Source organism: Epinephelus fuscoguttatus, linkage group LG13 (genome assembly GCF_011397635.1).
Source record: "Epinephelus fuscoguttatus linkage group LG13, E.fuscoguttatus.final_Chr_v1".
NCBI lineage: Eukaryota > Metazoa > Chordata > Actinopteri > Perciformes > Serranidae > Epinephelus > Epinephelus fuscoguttatus.
In genome coordinates this window covers 6,854,474-6,870,377 of record NC_064764.1, presented here as the reverse complement: position 1 = coordinate 6,870,377, position 15,904 = coordinate 6,854,474, and the positions used below count along the sequence as shown (strand labels likewise).

At 40.5% G+C, this 15,904-nt stretch overlaps 1 protein-coding gene across 1 annotated transcript; it reads right to left on the bottom strand.

Moving 5' to 3' along the window:
• Positions 1 to 16: 16 nt before the first annotated feature.
• stk17b (serine/threonine kinase 17b (apoptosis-inducing)) lies at positions 17 to 15,546 on the bottom strand. Its single transcript, XM_049593455.1, has 7 exons — positions 14,969 to 15,546; positions 10,618 to 10,830; positions 9,161 to 9,299; positions 7,632 to 7,758; positions 7,057 to 7,105; positions 6,538 to 6,717; positions 17 to 3,424 (listed from the first exon to the last, which is right to left on the bottom strand). The coding sequence occupies exons 1-7, from the start codon at positions 15,088 to 15,090 to the stop codon at positions 3,199 to 3,201; spliced, it is 1,056 nt and encodes a 351-aa protein (XP_049449412.1). The 5' UTR covers positions 15,091 to 15,546; the 3' UTR covers positions 17 to 3,198.
• Positions 15,547 to 15,904: the final 358 nt, after the last annotated feature.

The window sequence follows — 15,904 nt, the reverse complement described above, 5'->3', positions numbered from 1 at the left end:
AAGACATGACATAAGATATTTTCTACAACCTTTAATGAGCTTTTTCAGTTTGCTTTGTGATGCCTACATACTAGCTTGCAGTTGATCAGAATACAATAAAGATTACGTCTTTTTTTTTAGTCATTTCAGATGCAATCAGAATGCTCATACATTAAAAAAATATAAAATGCAAAATAAACATACATCTCTTGAACAATTATTTGCTTGTGCTTGTGGCTGGTTTGACTGTAACCTACAGTATCCTTCACTTTCACACAGAACAAAACAGGAATGTTGGGTGACATCAGTCGCCTGATGTTACTGGTGCTCCACTTCTCGAGGATGACAGCCTGAGTGAGAGCTGAGCACCTCCCGCTCAGACAATGAGTGCTCACACACACAAACACACACACACACAGGCCACAAGTGACTTAGCTGCTGAAAATAACACAGTACAATAGCTGTATAAAGTAACAACATCAACACCACCAGCATAAGTCATGTTCAAGTGACAGACAGACAATGCCTGCGAACACGAGCCACTTTGTCGAGCATTTCGTCATCCTGCAAAGTGAGGTCTCTGACATCACTGCACCGCAAAACAATCTGTCTTCTCTTCAAATTATGCTGCTCATCAAGTTTTAAGTCTTGTTTTTACAGATGCTTCAGGAAAGAGAATGCTTAGCTTGTTTTTGTACAAATTTAAACTTGAAACTTTAAGTATCAAGTCGCATCATTTCAGCCTGAATCAAGATTATTTACACCGACACCTGTTTGGAGAGGTATTACAAAAAGCAGAGTAGACTATGAAAATACTTAACTCTTGAGATGAAGTAAGATTCAAGCTTATTTCCTCATACAGTAGCAAAAGAAATCACCTGACACTATTAGACAAATAAACTCTCCAGATCTATTCTTACAACAAGCTCAAGTGGAATCTGCAAACTCAGTGAGATTACTCGTTGAGATGAAAACCTTTTACAGTGTGGTGTTCCAGTTTCTAAGGATGACAGCATACAGATGAGAGCATGGTCGTGGCTGGAGACGCCCATCTCCCACACACAAAGGCCATTGTACCAGCTGGTGACAACAACAAACAAAAACACAATGTGCTCTTATTCGGTTCGGCACTTCCCAACAAAAAGAGGAATGTTTCGCTGGAGATTAAGAGCACTCAGAGTTGCCAGCACTGCACTTTTACAAGAGGTGAGATTTTTTTTTTTCCTCCATTCAAAGTGAACGACAGATGGCGAATTCTGTGAATCAATAGCACCTCACATTTCACATTAAACAGTGGTTCTGTCACCTTCTTGGGACAAACATCCATCTCTGAAATCATCGCTCCCACTTTCTCATCACCTAAAAAGCCTTTCACGCCTACATATCTTTACACTCCATACCTGAACTTAAAGGAGTAGTTTGGGAAACACACTTACATCCCAAAAAACAATACCTTTTAACGCTTCTTCTAAGACTGACACATTTCCAGTATTTAGTCACCTTCCTCCTGACTAAAACCATCTGCCTCATCTCTTGCTTTACTTCCCATTACCACCTCAAAACCGTTCCCTCGCTTTCATCTTCCCAACCCACTGCGGTCAAACATTTCCAGTAATTACTCATTCCACTGGAACCACACCAGCTTGTTTTAAATAATCACCCTCTCCTGCCACAATCAGCGCTTCCTTATAAGACATGTGAGCACATTATTTACATAAAAATATAAAGTAAGTCCAGCGCATAAATAATAATAACAATAATAAGCCTATAAGAATAACATTAAGAATACAAAACAAAGTGAGCAGAGAGTGAGCAGCATGCCCTGAGATGAAAACAACAGGAATATAAGACTTCAGACAGCCTGACCCAACTGGACTATTGGAGCTTTTTAATGAAAGGACACTGAATGGCTTTGGTGAGAAACACAGTGAACCTTGATCAAGGAAAAGCAAACATACAGACTATCAGAAATAGCTCCCCTTTTGCTTATCAGTTCAATACATGTGCTTATAAAGCAAGTACTAAAGTCATGGTTCTCTTCTTCTGCTTAACAAAGAGGAACTTACTGTACAGCTCAGTGAGGAAATTATTTGAGTAAGTGTGGGTGTGGCATGTGAACAACTGCATGAGTCACTGGTTTTTTCAGCCGGTACAGTTTCATGTTTCTATCTTACTAAAGGATATAAAAGAATGCCATGAATACCATTGTTTGTTGCTCATGTTGAGCCTACCTGTCAAAGCAGCTTCTTCCAAAAAGCCTTGCAGTTCTTTGGAAGGGGACTATGCTATGTTTGGAGTTATTTAAGAGAGTTTTATTTAAAACTCTGAGCTAAATTTAATCCCTCATGCTGTCTCGGACATGGAGAAAATGACAGTTTGACTATGCTGGGGAGAGGGGCACCTCAAGTACTTGGCTCAGCCTGCTGCCCCTGCCACCCGGCCTCGGATAAAGCAGTTGAAAATGCAATGGAAAAACTATGCAAACATAGAAGTAATGTTATATACTCATGTGTAATTCTGCCCTTCTGCTGGTTGTTTTTAAAGTTGAGAGGCAGCTTGGATGTGAAATACAGCAGCACGTTTTATAAACTTAAAATTTAATTGTGACTGAATGACATGAACCCAACCACAGAGCCTAGAGGTTCAGTCAAAAGGTTTCCCATAATGCTGCAGATCAGCTGTCCCTAATTCTCTTCAACATGCAAATAAAGACATAATGACACTTCCTCATTGCGGAGGTGCTTATCTCAATATCACACATTTCTGCTGAAGCACAGATGACTAACAACACTTAACCATAAACCTTAAGGCAGAACGTTATAAACTTTGTTAAGGTTTCCGGAGAAAATAGATTTAAAATGCACCAGAGAATTGCATAGATTTCCCTAGAAATACTCCACACTAGCCTTCATCAGTACAGACACAACACAGAGTGGGCTTATGAAGCCCTTTGAAAATACCAGACTTTAACAAGGTATTAAATACTTGAGGTTAAACACACACTGCATTAATTGAGACATACTGTACAATTTTCACACTTTTTAACAGCAATGGATCAGTGACAGATCTTAAAATTTAGCTTGTTATCTTTGGTCTGAGTGGGCCATCTTGAAATTCTGCAAATTAGTGGAACAGAAACACAATCTAAGTACTTCTGAGTGGTGGGTAGCAGACAGCCTTAAAATTTTTTAAAAGCTCACTTAAATTCCACCCGCTTTTTCAAAAGTCACCGTCTGTGGGTGTTTCCTCCTCGGAGCGGAACCTTTTTGCGTGAGAGTGAGGTGAGTCACGGAAGTTCTCCTTGTTTTCTGGGTCCTCGGGTAGGGCTGCCCATTTGATGCCACAGCTCCTGTCGCGGATGGTGCGGGAGGGAGCAGGTTCGGGGCTCAGACAGAGCTGCCACAGCCAGGGGTGGCTCATACACTCTGCAGCGCTGGGCCGGTCCCTGTGGTCAGAGCACAGCATTAAACACTTCTAGCAGCCTGCAGCTATATATGATTTTTATAACCCATTAATATGGTGGTTATATTTGTGATTATTCTATTAATCATTTGGTCTAAGACATGACAGAAAATTACATAAAAAAAGAAAAGCCAATCAAACTTTCCGAGAGCCCACAGTGACCAAACTTATTCCTGTACAAACTACATCTAACAGAGGAGGGAGGGAGCACGGAGGTTAAATGAGTAAATACCATAGGCGTTTCTAGCCCACCCCTAAATTGAATCCCAGCATCCCTAAAATTTGAGAGATTTAAATTTTTTTTCTTTTTTTTTTTTTTTTACTGTATGTCCTTGTTTAACAAGCTAGAAAAGTGTCAAAATCATACAGTACTTATACCTAACCCTTTAACAACAACAATACAGCAGCAGCATTGGAATGAGAGAATGAGAGAAGCTAGCTGTTGTGTCATGTGTATGCGTTAATATTAAAGGGACATTGTGTAACATTTTCAGTTGTTTATTGGCAAAAATTGATGTCTGCATTCATAAATATGTCATCACTGGTGTACTATTACCTCCACCAATAATCTGACTTATTCTTGTAAAAGGAGAATTTCGGATTTGTTTGTACATTGTGCGGGTAAGTCGTCTGTGGGGTTCCATTACGTTTCGCCATCTTGAGAATACACCTGCCAGCAAGGGACATACAGCACCGCCTTCGGCGTTTTCGTTGAGAGCCAGGCCAGCACTACGTGACTGAGGAGCCGAAGGAGAGGAGCAAGAGGCGCTTCGCTACTATCCCGGCAAATTTGAAACCAAGTCCCACTCTTTGAGCATAATGCAGGATCATGCATATGCAGCATCATGGGAGACGGAATCTTTGTCGCCAAGAAAGCGCAAAAGGGAATAGAAATGGCAGCGTGACCGGTGAATTAAAAAAATGAAGGCCCACATCAGGGTAGCCTTTCCCAGGTAGAGAGAGCTGCTGAGGGAGAATGGTAATGCAATCACAGGCCAGCGCCGCTGTTGGCTGTTAGCTGCTGTTAGCGGCCAGTCGCTAACAGCCTCATCCCTCTCCTCGCATCACTGCACCGCTGTTAGCTGTTAGCCGCTGTTAGCCGCTGTTAGCACTGGCCTGTGATTGTATTACCTTTCTCCTTCAGCAGCTCTCTCCACCTGGGAAAGGCAACCCCAATGCTGACCCTTGTTTTTTTAATTCGCCGGTCACGCTGCCTTTTTGATTCCCTTTTGCACTTTCTTGGCGACGAGGATTCCGTCTCCCGTGATGCTGCATAATACATGATCCTGCATTATGCTCAAAGAGTGGGACTTTGTTATGCGGCAGTAGTGCCGCTGGCCACTAACAGCTGTTAGCGGTGCAGTAATGCGAGGAGAGGGATGAGGTGTGTGAGGTTGTGCCCTTTGTCAGTTGTCAAAGGACAAGACGTGATTGGTTTGTTTTGATTTACACCTGCCCAACAGTCCTACGTTGTAAACACAGCCAGCATGGTGAGGAGGGGGTTTCTCAACTTGTGTCGCGTGTGTCAGTGTAGGAGCCTGAATAAATACTCCATGTAGTATCGGATGACATGGTTTCATCAGTGTTATCATAGCTTTTTGGTACACAACGGCTACCATTGTTGCGATACGTGTTTGAAACAGTGAGGCGCTAGAGTACGCCATCTGTTTGTCAATATATGATTTCAACGTTAGATGGGAGAAATTCCTACACACTGTGGCTTTAAGGGATCATGTCTTTGGCAAACTGACTGCAGAAAATGTCCACCAGAGCCGATGCTTGTTAACCGATTGTCATTTCACTACCATAAACTGTCTCCGGTGTTGTTTTCAGTAATTTGGCAGTACATCCAACCGCCCTCACAACTGCAGAGCACATGTAGCCACACCAGCCCCAGACCTCCACATACAGTGTCTTCACCTGCAAGATCGTCTGAGACCAGCCACTCCACTCTGCACAAACCATCAGAAAACATCTCTGTGAAGCTCATCTGCGAGTTCATTGTGCTCACCAGGGTCTTCACCTGACAGCAGTTCTTCATTGTAACTGATTTGTTCTATTGTGTCGTTGATTGGATACATAGCCAAATTCAGGAAAATGACATTGGAGACATTTTATGGTGGTGAAATGAACATTCAGCTCTGGTGGACATTCTTGCAGTCACCATGCTAATAGTACGCTGCCTTAAAACTCGTGACATCTGTGTCATTGTGTTGTGTGATCATATGTCACATTTTAGAGTAGCCTTTTATTGTGACCATCCCAAGGCACACCTGTGTAGAGAAGATGCTGTTAAATCAGCATCTTGATAAGTCACACCTGTAAGGTGGATGGATTATCTTGAAAAAGGCGTGCTCACTAACATGGATTTTAAGACATTTGTGACCAAACTTAGTAAAACAGAGAAAACCTGACATGACGAAGAACAGTCAAAATTATGTCTGGAGGTGGTGTACTTGCTTCATCAGCACATTCGTATGAACAAAAAGATATTTGTGTTAGGGATGCACAGATTTATCGGCCAAATATCAGTATCAGCTGTAATTCGCCTTGTCAACTAGCATCAGCCTATCTGCAAATAAGATGACATTCACTGGTGGCAGTGGCCGATGATTTTCTGTTGTATCACATCAATTTTGCAAAAAGCAGGGCTCAAGGCTAACAGTCTCCTGTCATCCCAGGGACAACAGAAAACATGTCTGGGATGAACAGAGTTCTCCCCTGAAAGACCGTTGGGATGAAAGGACACAGTGAACTCACTATTGACACGTTAAGGGACACACCTATTGTTTCCCTGATAATGCTACATTGTGAACGATTAATCCATGTTGACATCAGCAGGAGGGAAACCAGTCAACATTAGCTGTTGGCTGTTAGTTATTAGCAGCTGCTGATCTGCGTGAATTCTTCATACAGAAGCATAGCTGGTCCAAAGTAAAATATTAAGTGATGGTTGGGGCTGCCTTGTGGAAAACCATCTCATCCATTTGTCTACAGCTACATGCTAACATTCCATTTTGATTTCACTCAAACGAAATCACTTAACTGTGTTTCTGTTCAGGAGGAGTTTGAGTTCACACACTGTCTTTTACTCACTCTGGTGCTTTGACCAGCAGCTTGCGGATGAAGTCCACAGCCAGCTCAGACACCCTGGAGAAGGTCTCCCTGCTGTAGTCCACATTGACCTGGGACACGTTCAGGTACGTTTCCTGCTTGTCATCCCCAGCAAACGGAGACTCGCCCGTCACCAGCATGTAGGCTATAACCCCCACGCTCCTGAGGAACACACACATACACCAATGACACAGTGAAAACATGTACAGGAGTGCCTGTGGGCTGAATACCAGAGGGCACACAGGGTGGCTCATTTAGTAAATGACTCTATAAAAAAGCCCTATTTCATAATTTAGGCCGCCACAAACATGAGAACAAAGGTGACCACTAAAATAATTATCCAAACTGTAAACAGCTATTAGCTTTTGCAGAATTACTTTGTGGTTTTACACTGCAATGGATCACCTTCATTTACAGAGTTCAAATGATAGAAATGACGGTCACATGCTCTTTCAAATCACCACAATGACGTCACTGTCATTTAAACAAGAATGGACTTACCACAGGTCAGTCGCTGTTGTGATTGGCTCATAATTCAGGACCTCAGGAGCTGGATGAAAAATAAAAAGTCCTTTGTCATTCAATATTGCAAGAATGTCTTCTTGTCATTCCCTCTATCAATGCATACCTCATTTTACCACTACTGGCTTTCGAGTTATGTTTTGTCTTTGTTGTTTCTGTGTTATCTATTTTAGAAATGTACAAAACAACCACATTTAACCCACAAAGGAGCTGCCAGAGGAAAATTTACATGGGAAGGCTAAACATGAAATAAACAAAACAAGACAGGCTGAGGTTTCAAGGTCTGTGTCACAGCAGGGTTGTATTTAAAAGGTAATGCCTTCCTCTATAAGCATAGGGAAATCATGCTAATGATAAAAACTTAATGTCGTACACTAGAGGTATTTATTTTCTCTGACACCTACAAAGGCATCTCATTAGCATTACACAAGATAGGTTTCACTCAAGATGAGTTTTTCTGACTCCTACTAGCTTTCATGTGGTTATGCTGGTGATGGCTGCTCCTGTCTGATGTCTTTGAGAAATCAAAGCATGTTTTATGAAAATCACCTTACCCACGTATTCAGGTGTGCCAAGAATCTCTCGGAGCTCTCCAACCGCACCCAATCTGCGTGCCAGGCCAAAGTCTACAATCTTAATGTCTCCTGGAGGAGTCAGGCTGGTAAGGAGAATGTTCTGCGGCTAAAAAAGAAACAAAGAGGAAACATGTGGTGAACATCACGTAGAGACCTCTGGAAAGTACTGGAAAGTTGCACTTAAAACTTATTGTGAAACTTAAATAGCTCAAGTTCCCTTTGAACACTTTCTCTAACATTTTGCTCTCCAGGGGAAAGGTGTTTACCTTTCTGTAACATGATTATTTGTTTGAGTGCTGAAAATATATTGACCATATGACACTGTGTAAACACTGCTATTATTCAATTATTGTATCATTCTCTACAAGAGAACACTCAGTACTTTCTCCTTTTGTTTACACCAAACACACCAATGTATTTGGTGATGATGAAGCCAATCAGCATCTACTGTATATGGAAATAAATTGCCATGTAAAATTTCTGGTGCTAGTTAAGTTTAGATTGGCTTCATTGTAAATGCCTTAAACATGAGGATCCATCCACAAATGTGGCCTGGTAACAAAGCCTTCATTTACACAGCCCCTTTTTACACTGCCTCTTCATGGAGGGGAATTTCATGTCTGTTATGCTGCCTCGCCAGTCTGTATAAAAGGTATGAGGGCAGGGGGGATAGAGTTGTCTTGCCTTTAAGCCAGCATCGGTGGTAGTAACAGCACCGAAACAAGGTCTGTATAAATAGGACAGCCAGCAGGACGGGATCATGTACGACATGGGTGTGACATTTTGATAACGTGTTATGTATGCGACCCACCACGGGACATTTAAAAAGCAGCTTATAGCAGTTAGCAGCTAACTCAAAGAAGAGGAACGGCTGCCAAAAATGTCTGCAAATTGGACAAACAATGAGGTCCGGGAGCTCCTTACCCTCCGAACAGAGGACAAGATCATTCACAATATCATAGCAGCAGTAAATGATTGTTATTGTCATGTTAATGTGATTGTTATTGTTTATAAAATGCTGCAGACGCATATGTTATATGTCACACTATGGTCCATCGCAGTTAATGTCATGCCTGTCATGCCTATTTTGATTCTGTGATGCTGGCATGCTGTCTAAAATCAAACACTGGAGCAGCATGGTGGTGTTGCTGTTGTGTAAAAATACAATGGCAGCATGAAGAAGCGACTTAGTAACAGACCTATAGTGTAATCTCTGTGCAAAAAGGGCTAATGTTACAGAAGTGTAAAAATTACCCATTTTAAAACCTGCTTTCCCAATCTGCCCTGGGCGAAGGGCTCTGTTACCACCTAAAATCCTAGTTGTAGGCTTTACTGTGTCATGAAGCAAGGAAATTGGGGTTTTGAGTCCACAACTGCTCTAAAAAAAATACACAGCCAAGCACTTAAGGGGGAAGTTTGTGGTGAAGCAAGTGAACATGTAAAAATAGATTCCCTCAACTCCAGCTACATTAATGCATGTGATTTTCTGTGTGCGTGTGTGTGCAGACCTTCAGATCTAAGTGCACCAGGTTGCTCTGGTGGAGGTGGTGGATTCCCTCCAGTGTTTGCCTCATCAGACGAGTGACCTGGGCCTCTGGCAGCAGCTCTTCAGACACACAGTGGTCAAATATCTCTCCACCGGCAGCACTGGGCAAAGAGAATACACACTGTTAACACACAGACACACACACACAGACACACACTGTTCATGAAATGCTCATCTACTAAAATGTCCAAGGGCAGTAATACCACACAATTCTGTGACTCTGAAAAATTAAAACTATATAATTTTCCTCTAGATTGTTTTGGTGAGTTGCCGAGTGTTGGAGATATTGGCTGTAGAGATGTCTGCCATCTCTCCAATATAACTAGATGGCGCTACTATATTTGAAAAACTCAACAGCAATATCTCTTTTTAGAGATCATGACCCAGTTACTAAAGATAATCCTCAGACCTCATTGTGGGCAGTTTCATGTAGGAACTATTTTCTCTCTGCCAAACTACACCCGCCAACTACTTCACCGTGTAGAAGCAAGTGTGAATCTGCTCATGGACGAGAGGCTCGTGTTTGTGACAGCACAAGATGTAAACGTTAATGGCGTCCTCCTCAGCTGAGCTGTAACAATAGCTAGCTCAGTTGAGCTTGGTGAGCTAGCAGTAAATGCACTTTCACAAAAGAAACAGAAATATAGTGTATACAATTGAGAAAACATGATTGCAAGGTGGCTAAGCAGTTTCACCGCCAAACCCACAGCCAGAGGGCCACTGGTTTGGTCTTACATGTCCTGGCAAAGTATTACTGAGCAAAAAAGCTGCCTCCTTCCTGCTTACTCACTGAAAGCACTGTAGGTAAGAGCAGCAGCCAAAGTTGACACAAAGCCCTAAATTGGTACACAGAGTACAAAGTTCACCTGATTTTATTACATTTCAGGTTACTGGGTATTTCTCAAGGCTCTTTCTGTTCAGTTGTCCAGGCTGTGTTAGATCAACAAAGTTAGTTGTTGAAGCTGTGTTAAAAGGTGAGGTTAGAAAAACAGAGTGATTCACTTCAAGACAACCCCTGTGTATTCTAATTTACAATCTGGGTCTCACACCTAGTTTCTGTTTTGACGGTACAAAAAAAGTCAATTCAAGTTATTCAGATGTGGAGTTTCAGCTCATCCTGTGTAGTGATTTAGCTAACATGCCTTTTGGTCTTGAAACAAATCCTGACAAACCTGTTAGGAAGCATGAGCATTACATGAAAAACAGTGAGCGTAGCAGCTCTTCAAGATTGGACAAACAGGACTTTGCCCTTCAAAAGGCATTTACAGGATCATAGTGCAGTTGGTGCATGTTTTTGCTTGTTTGTGGTGAAAACATTTAGTCAGTGTTAGGCTGGTTTAAAGATGATTATGTATTATGAAACATATATAAATTTAAAAAGGTGAAGGAATATGTCACTGGCTCTGTCTGTGAACTCACTATTCCAGCACTAAGACGATGTCGTGATCTGTCTCGTAAGCAGCATGCAGGTTGACCACTCTGGCGTTGTTACGGGCTGTCTCCAGGACGGCCATCTCGTGAATGACTTCTGCCCGGCAGTCTCGACCTCGTCTCCTCTTCCGTAGGAACTTGGCAGCAAACACTTTCCCCGTGGCCTTCTCCACACAACGCTTGACCACAGCAAACTTCCCCCTATGAAGTGAAAGTGGACATGTGGTTAATGGGCACCCTTTAGTCAGACACAAATCAGCTTCATGAACAAAATAAAATAGAATGTGGGATCCCCAAGTCAAACTATTCCATATTTGATTCATTTTTCTTTGATTTCTCCTGTTTTTGCATTTATGGGTTGGGTAATATGTAATTTAAGAAAAAGTTCAATCTCAATATGTCTCACAATAAATGCTGAGACATAGAAAATCACAGGTCAACTTGTCAAGCTGATGTTTCTCACATTAAAAGTGGATGGTAATGAGGAGAGGCAAAGGCAGCCTGGGTAGTATTAACTATATTTAGTCACTTAATAATGTTAATTGAGGACAAAGTGTTTCTTCCATGATATTTTCAAAATGAAATACAATAAGTGATATTAATAAAATTACTGTATATTCTAGAGGTGGGGGAAAAAATTAATACAGCATAGTATTGCAATATTTTGCATGGCAATACTGTATCGATACAGGGATACCAAGTATTGATTTTGTATTACATAAAGTATTAATATTGCAAATAAACATTTCCCTTTTAGTGGCCTTTTAGAAAGATTATTCTAATTGCTTTTTCAGTCCACTTAATACACGATGCTGTAATAAATATAATTAAAGAGAGATAAACAGACTGAAAACTTTACTAGATAAAAGCGGATGTTGTTAAAGTTTTTACTTAACTTGTAGGGATGCACAATATTGGATTTTTTCGGATATGCCGATATGTAACAAACTCATTTGACCGATAGCCGATACCGATATTGATATATCTACTTTTTTCCCCCACCTAATTGTGGTGATCATCAAGTCTCTCCTGTAGTGGAATTAATGTCATATTATGCATACATACACTTATTGTGATGGCCCACAACCAGATGGAGACATGAAATACAATGCTTTTCTGTGTATGTAATATTCATTCATTGTCCAAAATAAGAAAACTGGCTGATTCTGATAGTTCATTTTGAAGCTGATAGTGGCCGATACCAATGATGTACCAATATTATTGTGCATCCCAATTCATTTGCAGTTGAAAGATGCTAATACATTGCAATATATGTTATTCCAACACAAAACATTTAAAATGGCATTAATATTGCATCGTGACCTAAGTATTGTGATAACATTGAATTGAGGGGCTCTGGTGACTTCCACCCCTTATATATTCCCAGCCTTCATGACATGGCTATTTGTAAATGATTGCAGCACTGGGACAATGGTGTTATAAAATAACAGGCATTAGATAGCATCTGTGTGTTATCTAAAACCAGTACATTCCCAACAGCTTGGTGTTAATGCTGCTGCCGTATCTTGATCAATGGTGAAATTGCTGAGTTGTTACTCAAGACTGGGAAGATACAAGTCGAGTGGCAATCTACTAGATTTAGGTGTCATAATTCATCATGGCTGATGAACCTGAGAACCAAAAATTCAACAGTACAGAATTATCAAAAACACGGAGTGCTAATGTGGTGTTTATGACACATAATATTGACTAAGTCTATGTTTTTTTTTAAATACTTTATGTCCTAAGCTATACCTGAACAAGAAGGCCAGCAAAATTATAAACTCTAACATTGTTTATAGAACTAGAACTAACTTCCTCTCTCTAAAAAAAAGAAAACAGTTTGCATTCAGCTGATATGCAATTAGTGGAAACACTTCTCCACAGGGCCTTGCAATGACTGCGACACAAGAAAAACAATTTAAATCCAAAAATAACTTCATTACAAGAACCAAAGAGCAATGGCTGTGAAGGTTACAGACCCAGAAGGACTTCTCTTAAAGAACAGAACAATGGTGCTAAACTATTCCACTCCTCTGCACCACCACCCTTCACTGTTACAAGATATGTTTTCATGTAGTTTGAGCATTTGATATGCACCAATTTTTCTGTTTACGTGTGTGTCTGTTTACACAATAATGTCACCGACATTTCATCCAGCACGATGCCAGACCAAATAGCATGGATCGGCACAACATTGTCTGTTAATCAATGAGTCTTTATACCCCTGTGCCAAATGCTTCATATTTAGTGCAAGTTCTGTTAACAGGGCCTAAGAGTCTATTTTATTTATTGTTTTGATTGTAGGGTTTTATTCTATTTAATTTGGATATTTTAATCTTTTTCTTCACATTCCCATGCCGATTTCTGAATATTCTTTAAAACTAAAACTTCTTTGCTCTTGAGACGGTTTAATTGATTTTTTTTGATATATCATTATAATCAGAGGCATAACATGGTGGTAAAACAACAGTAACATTGTTTATTGCAATTTTTCCAGGACAATATACTGTCAACCAAAAGTAGTTACTGTGACAGGCATTACCCTCCCTGCCTGGTAAATACCCACACCTTTCAAGCTTGGTGCCTCTTGTCAATAACTTATTGACTGTACTCTGTGTAAAAACAATTGTAGTCTCCAAGCACTGATGATGTCATCATGGATTTTTTTTTCTTGACAAGGCTAAGTGACATTGTACAACCTGTTTTATGGGTTGAATAACACTCCTTGTGAACGGTAAACTCATCTTCACCTGGTTTGGTCTACCAAACATTTATGATTCTTAAGCTTGTTGGATGAGATGCTAACCAGCTACATGCTAACTTTGTCTTACGTTTGATGTTGGGCAGGTAATATAAAGTTGTTTTGTGAAGAGCTGTCTACAAGGGTTGTGGAGTGTGTCTGAGACTAACCAGTAACTCCATGTTCAGGCTGTAAAGCCAAAACAGTGAGCTAAAACCAGTTTTAAAATTGGACTTCTGTTACTGTCTTCTTAATTCTACAACTGTCCTGTCATGTTACACAGTTTTTTTCATACAATATTAATATAGAAAATACTGATGAATGCATGAAAAACCAAGTTCATAAAGACATACTGACAGATTAATTGACAATAAATATAGCTGAAAGTTGTAGCCTGACAAACACTGTCAGAATTTTTCTACTCACTGTTCATTTATGTAAGACTATGTTATACCAAAGCTGGGAATCACACATTCCTTTGGGGGTCAAAAGTGGAACTAGAATTGTCCTCATGTTTTTGAAAGTACTGCACCTCAGAACTTCCTGTTTTGACAAATTACAAATAAGTGAACAGAAGTGGCATGTGCCATTTCTTCTTTCTAAACTTTGGTTTCCACATGCGCTTGTTTCCTTCCTCCTGTTTTGAAATCTGAATTATATAGTACATGCTGCATGACACATTACTTCAAACACACCTCAAATATCTTAGGATATGATCATCAACCATCAGCTGTTGCCATGGCACACAAACACAGTGCCAAACACATGACAATGGACTACTGTAGCACGATCGAGTCAGGTCCCCTGGCACTGCAAGGCTTGTGTATTTATAGTGGTTAAAGCTTACAGCCCTGAGTCCAAATGCACTCAAAGTTAGTGCATTGAAATACATGATCTGTGCTATTCGTGTATGCAAATACAGAAATCAGCAACAGTGCAGACTTGAATGTGTGTACATTATTACGACTGGTTAGATAACGGGCAGATTAATTTTTGCTGAAGAATATTGTTCAGTCTTGCTTTAACTGTATCTGTTGCCACATGTGTAGCAGTTGTTGTGTTTTTACTCTCATGTTTAAAGTTGTCTAAATCTGTGCTGACAATGTATCTTTTAGTCTCAGTTTCAATAATACAGAGACTCACTGTCATTTGTAACTATGTATCAATACACTGGTAGAGGCTCATGTATGGCATATACATATAATTTTTAAAATTAAAATACTTAATAGTAGTAAGCATACAACCTACCGTTGAGTTGATTGTTATAATAAATAAAAATCGACTAGTATGACAGTCTCAGTCAGGCTTTCCTTACTGTTGGTTTTATAAGACTCTTCTCAGCACTGTCAGTTGTCAAGCTGTCAAACTGTCCTGTTAGTATGTCTATACCAGCTGGGCTTCACATTAACATCCAGATTAATTTCAAATACAAACATTATACTTGATGTATCCCAACCCTTTGACATCCTAGTATAATAGTGCATAACTGAACAACTTTTAACCCTCTTGCAGACCACATTATGCCCAGAGGAGACCCTCTGAAACTCTCATGGACCATGATAGTCCCGGGACAACAGTTTTATCAGTTGGACTCACCTTCCAAGCTCTCCGGTGATTTCATACACACTTTCCACCGGCTCCGTGCTGATTGGGGTCTGAATTTCGCTGAGCAGCCCCGCAGCTGGCCCGCTGCGACTATCCAGCCGCCTCCGAGACATGTTCCTCTCCTTTAGTAACGTTATCAGACTTGCTGCCAGCTACCCGGGGGCTGGATACCGTGCTGAACGCTCAGTAAATGAAAGACGGACGATAAACCTAACCTAAGCGGCTATCTAACGTTAACAGAGCCTGCTTCGCTCTGGTTACATGTTAGTATTAACTAAGCCGGTCACCATGCTACTGTCCAGTTTGACTAACGTTACTTTACCGTCTCCGCTTAGCTCAACTGTCGCTAACTAAGTTAGCTCGACGATCAATGTCGCGGGTTCAAAAGTGAGTTAAACCGATGTTCCTCTGCTTAACTTAAGAGAAGCGGTTAGACTATAAATTGTATACCTACAGCAGAGTCCAGTGGTTGCCCTATCCAAACTGCCTCTGCGGTCGACTAGTTAATAGCTTAGTAAGTTTATCTAGTGAGTTTCCGATCATTTTTACATCCCTCTGTTTGACACTTTCCCGACACGTCACAATTTGGCGCATGCGCACTATTGTTGTGTTTGAAAGAAGCGAGATCGGTCGTTTGTTTAAACATGAGCTCAGTTTTAGCAGCTGTGTGACATGTAAAGTTCATCATTTACTCCTTGACTGTAAGTATTAGCGGATGAGGACAGATAAAAAGGCAGTTTACTTCCACCAAGAAAAGGAAAATGGACAAAAAGTTCAGGAATGACCAACATAATGATAAAAAAAACCTTACTGACTTGCAAATCAAAATTAAGCTATACCACGTCAAATTTGTGAGATCTCTCAGAAGTACTATAGTTAATATCTCATTATTGTTTCTCAAATTTGTTGACATAGAAAGTCAAACAT

Coding starts and splice junctions, on each gene's coding strand:
- stk17b (XM_049593455.1), bottom strand. CDS start 15,090: ATGTCTCGGAGGCGGCTGGATAGTCGCAGCGGGCCAGCTGCGGGGCTG. Junction 7,759..9,160: donor TGGTGCACTTAGATCTGAAG/GTCTGCACACAC, acceptor TTTCTTTTTTAG/CCGCAGAACATTCTCCTTAC. Junction 3,425..6,537: donor CTGCTGGTCAAAGCACCAGA/GTGAGTAAAAGA, acceptor CTCTGACCACAG/GGACCGGCCCAGCGCTGCAG.